This window comes from Lactuca virosa, chromosome 7 (assembly GCF_052849685.1).
Source record: "Lactuca virosa cultivar CGN04683 chromosome 7, Lactuca_virosa_CGN04683_v6, whole genome shotgun sequence".
Classification (NCBI taxonomy): Eukaryota; Viridiplantae; Streptophyta; class Magnoliopsida; order Asterales; family Asteraceae; genus Lactuca; species Lactuca virosa.
This window is the reverse complement of record NC_136432.1, coordinates 111,971,881-111,982,318: the sequence shown is the minus strand read 5'-3', so window position 1 is coordinate 111,982,318 and position 10,438 is coordinate 111,971,881. Positions and strand designations below refer to the sequence as shown.

General features: G+C 34.0%; 1 protein-coding gene across 1 annotated transcript; it reads left to right on the top strand.

Moving 5' to 3' along the window:
- Nucleotides 1-1,568: 1,568 nt before the first annotated feature.
- On the top strand, nucleotides 1,569-6,644 carry LOC145124047 (NADPH--cytochrome P450 reductase 1). The gene is made up of 17 exons (XM_079059262.1): nucleotides 1,569-2,099; nucleotides 2,184-2,243; nucleotides 2,350-2,426; nucleotides 2,677-2,734; nucleotides 2,802-2,885; nucleotides 3,018-3,054; nucleotides 3,185-3,254; nucleotides 3,329-3,514; nucleotides 3,600-3,692; nucleotides 4,071-4,296; nucleotides 4,421-4,504; nucleotides 4,585-4,736; nucleotides 4,825-4,921; nucleotides 5,034-5,261; nucleotides 5,329-5,451; nucleotides 5,536-5,649; nucleotides 6,366-6,644. The coding sequence occupies exons 1-17, from the start codon at nucleotides 1,740-1,742 to the stop codon at nucleotides 6,444-6,446; spliced, it is 2,130 nt and encodes a 709-aa protein (XP_078915388.1). The 5' UTR covers nucleotides 1,569-1,739; the 3' UTR covers nucleotides 6,447-6,644.
- The last annotated feature ends 3,794 nt before the right edge of the window (nucleotides 6,645-10,438 follow it).

Sequence of the window (10,438 nt, the reverse complement as noted above, 5' to 3'; positions counted from 1 at the left end):
GCGTGGGTTTGATGAGGTTTACAGAGAAAATAAAAGTTAATCTTTTTTTTTCTTCGATTTGCACGTGATTGGTTATGGTGGCTGACTGGTGGTTTTTGTGGGTTATGGGTGCTCCAATGGTGGCTTATTTCATGAGACAAAGGGGAGGAATAAGGGTGTTTAGATTGGGTTGTTGTGATATTGATTTGATGGTGATTAAGGTGAGTTATGGTGGTTGTAATGACTGAATAAAATGTTGATGATCATTTGGTTTAGGAGGGTACGAATTGAGTGTGAATCGGCTTTAGAAGAAAATGAGAGTTTTTTTGGTACGAATTGATCCTCGAACTTATTTTTTTGGCTTTATAGGGGCATAACGTGCATTTTTTTGGTCTAAAATGTCACTGAACCGACTATTACAGGTTGACAGGGACTAAAAGAGTAGGTCATATCCTAGTTTAGGGACCCATAAAGTCTGACCAAAACTTTAGGGACTCAACGGGTAAATCCTAAAAAGTTCGTAGGGTATTTGTGTCATTTTCCCTAAACAAATGTTTATATTTTAACTAATGGTTTAGTTTTATTGTCATTGTAATTTTTTAACGATCAACAACTAAGTCTTTATCATTTAAATGCATATTTATTTATTTATTTTTGTCGTTTGTAACGGATAAATTTCATATGCTTTGTATTTCGAAAAAATAAACAATGTAACTGGGTTATACAGCACCGAAATTAGAATCGTCGGTTCTCGGACCGGTTCCAAAACTTTAAGAATCGTTTATACCGGTTCTGGTCCAGTTCCAACTTCAGAAGAACCGCTCCCCTGCCAAAATAGACGGATATCTACCTATGCTCATCCCTAGTTGTTTCAAATAAAAACATTATAATTGTTAAACTATATTTATATTTAATGGTATAAGATATATTTTGTTTCAAATAAAAACATCATAATTGCTAAAATATATTTATATTTAGTCGTATAAGATATTTATGTTAATTTATTAAAAACTAAAAAAGTTTTTTATTAAATGTTAGTTGAAATGGTTATTAGATTTGAAGTTAACCTAAAACTTAAAAGTTTTGAACGGAACTTTTTTTTCCAACATTTTTCTTAAAAGCTAAAAGCTTCTAAAAATTGCATGTTGAAGACACTCATTATCTTGAAATCAGGTGAAGTACGTATAAAGACAAATCAATGTTAGTTTAGTCGATTAAAATGTGGTTTTCATTTTTAGATTATGAAATTGAGTACATTTATATCATTTTAAAATCATCGTCATGCCACAAAACTTTTGTGAGTGATTGCTATGTTATCAATGATCATGCAACTTAAATAACTCTGGTCATATAACGTCAACAAAATAATAATTTTTATTATTATGTTGTATTATTTTAATAATTAAATGATTTATTAAACATGTTTTTTTTAATCTTATTATTTAATTTAAATAAATGAACTAGATTTGTGTAGTGGTAACAAAAGTAACCATGGTTAACGGAAGGTAGGTGTGCCTGACCAGTCTGGTTCGGTAGGCGTTGGCTCCTCTTTCTACTCTCCTTCGTTTCCCCACCATAAAAGCCCCCCTCTAGTCAAGACCTTTCTCCCAACTACCCCTACCAATCCCCAGAGGATCTAGAGAGAGAAAGCTACACAACCGTAGTTTTTGTTTTCACCGAAGACAACTCTCGAATCTTCTGTATTCTAGTCGGCAAGGGGTTGTTTGGTAGTTGAATTGTTTGGATATTGGGTGGAAAAAATGCAATCCAACTCCGTTAAGATATCGGCGTTTGATCTGATGAGTGCGCTTCTCAACGGCAAAATTTTTGACACATCGAACGCATCGGAATCGGGAGAATCCATGATTCCGCCTTCGTTGGCGATGCTTATGGAGAACCGTGAGCTGTTGATGATACTTACAACGTCGGTTGCGGTGTTGATTGGATGTGTAGTCGTTTTGGTGTGGCGGAGATCGTCCACGAAGAAATCGGCTAAGGAATTGGAGCCACCGGTGATTGTGGTTCCGAAGAGAGTGCAGGAAGAGGAAGTTGATGATGGTAAAACTAAAGTTACGGTTTTCTTCGGCACGCAAACTGGAACAGCTGAAGGTTTTGCTAAGGTGAAGAATTTCCGCCAACACTTATTTAGATTTCGATCATAAGTTTTTTTAGCGTAATTGACATTGATATCTTCTTGTTTAAAGGCACTTGTTGAGGAAGCTAAAGCTCGATATGAAAAAGCGGTCTTTAGAATAATTGATTTGGTGAGTATTAAATTAACTTTCATCTGGAATTCAGATTCTCAAAGCGTTTGAACTTTATCAGCCTATTGAATCGTGAATCCTAATTGATTTTATTTTCCAAATGTAGGATGATTATGCTGCTGATGATGAAGAGTATGAGGAGAAACTAAAGAAAGAATCTCTGGCCTTCTTCTTTTTGGCTACGTAAGTTCTCTCAATTAATTGCCACCACTGATTAGATTCACCTCACCTTCCATCAAACCTGTAAGATTTCCATTTTTGGAAACTCCTCTAGTTAAAATAATTTATTTTACAAAAACTATTAACCATATATCGCTATCTAGTAAGTGAGTATATAATATTTATTACTATGATATGTATAATTTCATAAAGATATGGTAGGTGGCTAATAAGTACCTACTGATTGATTTTTGTATGATAATTTGTTGTGTAGATATGGAGATGGTGAGCCAACTGATAATGCTGCCAGATTCTATAAATGGTTTACTGAGGTAAATACTGCATAACTAGTACACCAATCTTTAATTGTTTATTTAAATTTTCTTGCTATTTATGTAGGGTGATGAGAAAGGAGAATGGCTTAAAAAGCTTCAATATGGAGTATTTGGCCTTGGCAATAGACAATATGAGCATTTCAACAAGGTGATAGTTAATATCATGTTGTGTATTGGTTATTTGGTTAATAATTAAGCAACTTTAACATTATAAATGTTCATTCACTACTACATTTTATTCTAAATTTCATTATTTTCCTTTAATGTTTGTGATATATAGATTGCAAAGGTGGTGGATGATAAGCTTGTTGAGGCAGGTATGCTCATTTCTTGACATATTGCAATACACATATTACATTTGTGAATTGTGCACCCTTTTTTTTGCCAAATTGGTACAAATTGTTGATTTTCTATTATTTATACTTTATTATTCTTTACTATTTACAGGTGCAAATCGCCTTGTTCCTGTTGGCTTAGGAGATGATGATCAATGTATAGAAGATGACTTCACTGCATGGTACTAAAAGAAATACACTTTTGTCTGTTAAATATTTAAAAATTTACCCTTTTTCTAATATTTCATTTCTTCAGGAAAGAGTTAGTGTGGCCTGAATTGGATCAATTACTCCGCGATGAAGATGATACAACTGTTGCCACTCCCTACACAGCTGCTGTTTCAGAATACCGAGTTGTGATTCATGAAAAACCAGACTCGTTTGCTGAAGATTATAGTCAAACAAATGGGAATACTGTTCATGATGCTCAACATCCAGTCAGGTATCATAGCATTCTCAAATTTCTATCATTATATTTTAACATTATTATATCTTCTACATTCTGACATAATCTTGTATGCTTAAAGATCCAATGTTGCTATCAAAAAGGAGCTCCATACCCCTGAATCCGATCGTTCTTGCACTCATTTGGAATTTGACATCTCCAACACTGGACTATCGTAAGTTTTTAAATTCATAGTACTCTCCATCGACCAATCTGATACCCACTGTGTACCTGATTTACATCCGACACTGTCAGGGGTTGTTGGAAGAATGTGATAGTCAGTAGCCATTGTGTACTTGATTTACATCTGACAGTGTGGGTCAGCTCAGGGGTTGTTGGAAGAATAACCCTTTTGCATACCAATGTGATAGCCATTGTGTACCTGATTTACATCTGACAGTGTCTGAGACAGTGTCAGGGGTTGTTGGAAGAATAACCTTTTTGCATACCAATGTGATAGTCAGTGGCTACTGTCTACCTGATTTACATCTGACAGTGTCAGGGGTTGTTGGAAGAATCTGTTTATTTATTTATTTATTTATTTGTATTTTAGATATGAGACTGGGGACCATGTTGGAGTGTACTGTGAGAATCTAAGTGAAGTTGTGGAGGAGGCTGAAAAATTGGTAGCTTTACCACCAGACACTTACTTCTCAATCCATACTGATAAAGAAGACGGAACACCACTCGGTGGAGCCTCCCTGCCACCTCCTTTCCCGCCATGCACTTTAAGAAAAGCCTTGGCTTCCTATGCAGACGTTTTAACTTCTCCCAAAAAGGTATTTATATATACCTTCATATCTAGCAATGTACTTTCATTTCTTCCTATTACAACTATTTATTATTTCAATCATTATTATCCGAATTTAAATTTAACAAATTCTTTATGACTATTTATTTCAGTCTGCTTTACTTGCCCTAGCTGCTCATGCTACTGATCCTGATGAAGCTGAGAGACTGAAATTCCTTGCATCTCCTGCTGGAAAGGTTTGGGATTTCTTTTCTTAATATGAAAACTGAAAAGTGATGTTATATATTTATTTATTTGTTGGATAAATATTGTTCAGGATGAATATGCTCAGTGGATAGTGTCAAGCCAAAGAAGCCTTCTTGAAGTCATGGAGGCTTTCCCATCAGCTAAGCCTCCACTTGGTGTTTTCTTTGCATCTGTTGCCCCTCGCTTACAACCCAGATACTACTCAATTTCTTCCTCCCCTAAGTAAGTTTATTTCCCTAATCTTGATTTTATTTATTAAAATAATAATTCAAGAATGTAATAATATTTATATATATTACTAATCTTACAGAATGGCACCAGAAAGGATTCATGTTACTTGTGCATTAGTATATGAAAAAACACCATCAGGACGTGTCCACAAAGGAGTTTGTTCCACCTGGATGAAGGTATCAAACTATCAATTATCAATTCCTTTTCTTTTCTTCCTATAAATAGCAAAAACCTAGATTCTTCAAAAGGGTAAACATGACATTTTAAGTTTATGGTTTTATTTTTCAGAATGCAGTGCCAATGACAGAAAGTGAAGATTGTAGTTGGGCACCTATTTTTGTTAGAACATCAAATTTCAGACTTCCATCTGATCCTAAAATCCCAATTATTATGATTGGTCCAGGAACCGGATTGGCTCCTTTCAGGGGTTTCCTTCAAGAAAGATTAGCCCTAAAGGAATCCGGATCCCAACTCGGATCATCCGTTTTATTTTTCGGATGCAGAAATCGCAAAGTGGTATGTATTTTCAAAAACTTTTTAAAAAAATTCAAGAATGTTAAATTTTTATAAACATCTTTTATAGGATTTCATATATGAAAACGAGCTTCATAATTTTGTGGAGACTGGAGCGCTTTCCGAGCTTATTTTAGCCTTCTCCCGTGAAGGTCCAACTAAGGAATACGTTCAACATAAGATGACTCAAAAGGTGACAAAAAAAAAACAATATTTAGTATTTAAATATATAAATATTTCGGCCTGTTTTTATATATAAAAATAAATGTGGATGCAGGCTTCGGATCTATGGAAGTTGCTTTCTGAAGGAGCGTATTTGTATGTATGTGGTGATGCCAAAGGCATGGCTAAAGATGTACATCGAACACTCCACACTATTGTCCAAGAACAGGTATATTCAATTCTTGATTTTTTTTTTTTTTTGGATTTTAATATTATACAGTATTGTATTTAAAAAATCTATCTGATTATAGCAATGTCATCAAAATACAAAGCAATTTGCATTTCTAAAAGATTGGAAGTACAATGTCTTAATAACAAAAAAAATAAAAGTACATTGTTAGAAAGAAAAAAAAAATGAAAGTATGATATTTTAATAAACGAAAAAATAAAAATATATTGTTTTTTCTTGCATTTAGTGGTTTGTCAAAATAGCTATATTATTTTGGGCGGTGTTACCAAGCCGGTGACAGACATTAACTCTTATAGTTATGTGGTATTAAATATTTTGGGGCCTACGTTCTATTATCTTCTTACCTTTAAATAATACACCATGTGGGCCCCCCATGAAAACCGACACCATGTTTTGATGTGACTATTAACTGTAGCACTACTCTTCTATTTGGCATATATACAAGTTAAAATTACCTATTTGCCCATTTTGATTATACTCTACATCTACACTAGAGTCTACAAACCTCTCCTCATTACTTGAAAGCAATTTGGACATTTGACCACCATAATGCTAAATTCAATGTATTTTCATTTATTTATTACTTTCATTTTTTGCAAAATTATCTGAGTGAAAATTGTTTTGTAAAAAAAGAAATAAACGAAAGTATGATGTTTCTTGCATTTAACCTTGTATTATTTTTTTGTGGATATCAGGGATCTTTAGACTCCTCAAAGGCGGAACTTTATGTGAAGAATCTACAGATGTCGGGAAGATACCTTCGTGATGTTTGGTAATAGCAATCAATTTGGATTAGGCCAACTTATTCGTAATTAAGCAAAAAAAGTATAATGATGGGAAGCACAATTTGATGTGTACGGAAATTCTTTCATATTCTTGTGTATGTGTTACTTTTTGTAACTTATTATTGTTGGAATGATTTTTTTTTTTGGTGTAATTTATAAGGAGATACGTAATTACGTATAGCTTTATTATACATATATAATTAGTCCATGTGTTTACAAAAACAATTATGGTTGTAATGAATTGCAAAATGCAAGTGTATTTATGTTATGGTTGTATAAGAACTTGAATTCGATTGATTTAGTTAGGTGAAGTTGGAATACAATGATTGGAGAAAAGATAGGGTAGAAAACGTGTGCATCTAATTAAAAGAAGTGTTTGGAAACTTCAAGTTGACGTGAGATAATGGTGATGCAAAGTCGACGTGAGATTATGGTGATGCACAGTGCAAAAGCAATGATGTCACTTTTTATCGTAATTTAGATGTTGATTTAAAAGTTTTACAAAGGCAATTTGTGAAGAAAAAAAAATCCAGTGATTTTGTTTATATTCCATTTGTTGTAACCAAAGATTTTTCAAGCTTTTTAGATGTGTAAGGTTTTTCAAAAAGCTAACTCTTGTTACGAGTCTTTTCAATTATTTGGTAGATCTTATAAAATTTCAACCAAATATAGATAGATATTTATACAAACAACTAAATAAATACTAGCAAATTGAAAAAGCTTTTCTATTGTCGAAACAAACTGAGATTTTTCATTTTAAACTTCTTCATGAAAAAAAAGTTCTCATGTTGCCGATGCTCTTTTAGACATCTATATAAGTTTGTAATTAGCATTGCAAATTCCTTGCTACTTGGCCGTGTCATCGAAGCCTTCCAAGTAAAGAAAGTTGTTTTGAAATGTTAGGCATACGGGAACCAATTTATTTGGTTATAGGATATTCACAACATGAACCAATGTCATTAATTATGTTATACATTATCAACCAAGTTATCCAACCAAGAAAAAATAAGGGTAAATAACACAAAAGACACTCAATTTACACCAAAATTCTAATTTGACACTGTGTTTTTTTTTTGTCTCAAATTTGACACTGTGTTTTCCAATTTGTTACAATTCTGACCACTTGACCAGTCAACCAGGTTACATGTTGACGTGGCATGATGACATGTCAGTTTTGAGGACGTGGCATGCTGACATGATACGCTGACGTGTCAAAATTAAATTTTTTTTCCACAAAACATTAAGTTTTTATTTTGTTCGATTTTGACACTAAGTTTAATTTTTTCTTTCAATTTTGACACTGTTTTTTTGTTCCAAATCGAACATCATTTATCAAATTTTGTTCAGTTTTGACCATTTTCCATTTGAAACCGTATAAATATACTTTTTTATTACATTTTAAACCATATAAATATATTTTTTTCGTTTAAAAACCACATTTTTATTTAAATACAATGTGTTATTTTTGTTTTTTTTTTTACATTCAAAGCATAATGTATAAATATGCATTAGTTATATCATGAGAATCAAACTAACCATAAGCTTCTAATAAGATGTAAAAATTTCACGGGTTGCAAATTTGACATCCGGGTTTTGATCGACTACACGGCTCCAACCCTTCAAACTCATTTTAAAGTTGCGTATTTAATATTAAATACGATTTTTATATAACTAATGCATATTTATATATAAAATTATGGTTTGAATGGAAAAAAAACCTTATACAAAACTATGGTTTTTAATTGAAAATTGTCAACATTAAACAAAATTGGAAAAAAATGATGTTCGATTTGGAATAAAAAAAACATAGTGTCAAAATTGAAAGAAAAAATTAAACTTAGTGTCAAAATTGAAAAAAAGTGAAAACTTAGTGTTTTTTGTGGGAAAAAAATTCAATTTTGACACGTCAGCATGTCACGTCAGCATGTAACCTGGTTAACCGGTCAAGTGGTCAGAATTGTAACAAATTGGAAAACACGGTGTCAAATTTGAGACAAAAAAAAAACACAATGTCAAATTAGAATTTTGGTGTAAACTGAGTGTCTTTTACCCAAAAAATAACATGCAATTGGAAGATCAAGTAAACAGTTTAATTTGCCAAGAATATTTAAAACAATGTTGAGCTTCGCGACAAACCCGCATCCAAACCACTTAAATAGATGTAATGATTAAGAAGTAATTTTTTTTTGGAACCGGCAGAATTTTATTAAAAACTGCCTAAGAGAGAAGGCATGAAAAGAAACAAAAAAACAAGGGAACAAAAAAACAAAGGAAAATTACAAAATGTTGAAAGGGCAAATACACCAATCTACCCAATACCCTCTCAAGGTTGAGCTTCGCGACAAACCCGCATCCAAACCACTATGTGATCTGAACTGCCAAAGCCACTTCGATAACAAAGCCAAATTAGCATCTTTGAGCGACCCAACACTGAGACCTACATTGTGCTTAGGAGCGAGAACAGCATCCCACGTCACCCAATTGATTTTGTTCTTATCCTCAGAGCCCCCCCCCCACCCCAAAGAAATGTTCTCCTCATCTTCTCAATGGCCCTGGTGATAGAATTAGGGGCCAAGAAAAAAGAAAAAAAAATATAGTAGGAAACACTGCCAAGAACCGCCTTGACTAAGGTTAATCTTCCGCCAAAGGTGAGGGTCTTAACTTTCCACGATGAAAGCTTGGATTGGATTCGATCAATCACCGGCTGCCAAATTATTTTCAACGCCATATTAGCCCCCACAGTCACTCCAAAGTACGCAAAAAGGAAGTGTTCTGGAGTTGCAACCAAGAATACGGGCACAAGCAGAAATTCCGTTAGCTGAAATCCAATCCAAACACCTTGGATTTGTGAAAGTTAACTTTGAGACTCGAAGAAGCATGAAAACATTTTAGAATCCGAGCCAAATTTGCAAAGTTCAAGGACGTCCATTTCCCAATAAATAAGGTGTCGTCGGCATAAAAGATATGGGAAAGAGTCGGATCGTTCGGGATGTCGATACCTTGGAAAATTGATTGTTGATTTGCAGAACACATAGCTACGTTGAGGCCCTCCATCACAATAATAAAAAGGAAAGGGGACAAAGGATCGCCTTTTCTAACTCCAGAGGAGATAGGAAATTCCTTGGAGGGACTGCCATTTATGAGAACAGAGGCCTGAGAATAAGTAAGACATCCTCTAATCCAGAATCTCCATCTATCTCCAAAACCCATTTGATGCATCACCGAATCCAGGAAATTCCAGTTAACGAAGTCGATCGCTTTGTCAAAATCTACTGTGAAAAAGAAACATTTTCTCTTTCGCTTTTTTGACCACGCACACACCTCGTTGATAATTAAAGGCCTGTCAAGAATATTCTGACCCTCAATATAATCCGATTGAACTTCACCAATCACTGATCCCACCGCCTTTTTCAGCCTATTCGCCAAAACCTTCGCAATTATCTTATATACACAGCCAATAAGACTTATGGGTAATCGCATCTTTGACCTTAGGGATAAGAGAAATAAAAGAAGAATTACTGCCTCGCGCCCAACGGTCAAACTTTTCAAAATGCTTCACACAGTTCAAAATGTCCCCATTCAAGAGGTTCCAGAACTTTTTTATGAACTTAAAGGTGAAACCGTCCGGGCCCGACGCCTTATCACCTTCACAATTATAAACAACATCCTTTATCTCTGCAAGATCAATGGGGAACTCCAAAAATTGTCTATCCATCTCATAAAGTTTTTTGAAGTTAGAATTCGAGAATTCTTGTCTGCTCCTTTTAGTCTCATGGAATTTAGAACTAAAAAAGCTCCAAACTTCCTGTTTAATCGTGTCTGCATCAGTGATCCACACCCCATTTATCATTAAGCCATGAATACTGGATCTCCTGTTTTTCATTTTTAGAGAATTGTGGAAAATTTTTGTGCTATCGTCTCCATCTGTAAGCCAATGAATCTTGGATTTTTGAATTAAATCCAATCTACCCCTTTATTCAATA

What these genes read in the sequence shown, in the direction of transcription:
- LOC145124047 (XM_079059262.1), top strand. Translation starts at nt 1,740, where the DNA reads ATGCAATCCAACTCCGTTAAGATATCGGCGTTTGATCTGATGAGTGCG. An exon ending in AATATGAGCATTTCAACAAG is followed by an intron (nt 2,886 to 3,017) that starts GTGATAGTTAAT and finishes TGTGATATATAG; the next exon opens with ATTGCAAAGGTGGTGGATGA. An exon ending in GAAGATGACTTCACTGCATG is followed by an intron (nt 3,255 to 3,328) that starts GTACTAAAAGAA and finishes TCATTTCTTCAG; the next exon opens with GAAAGAGTTAGTGTGGCCTG.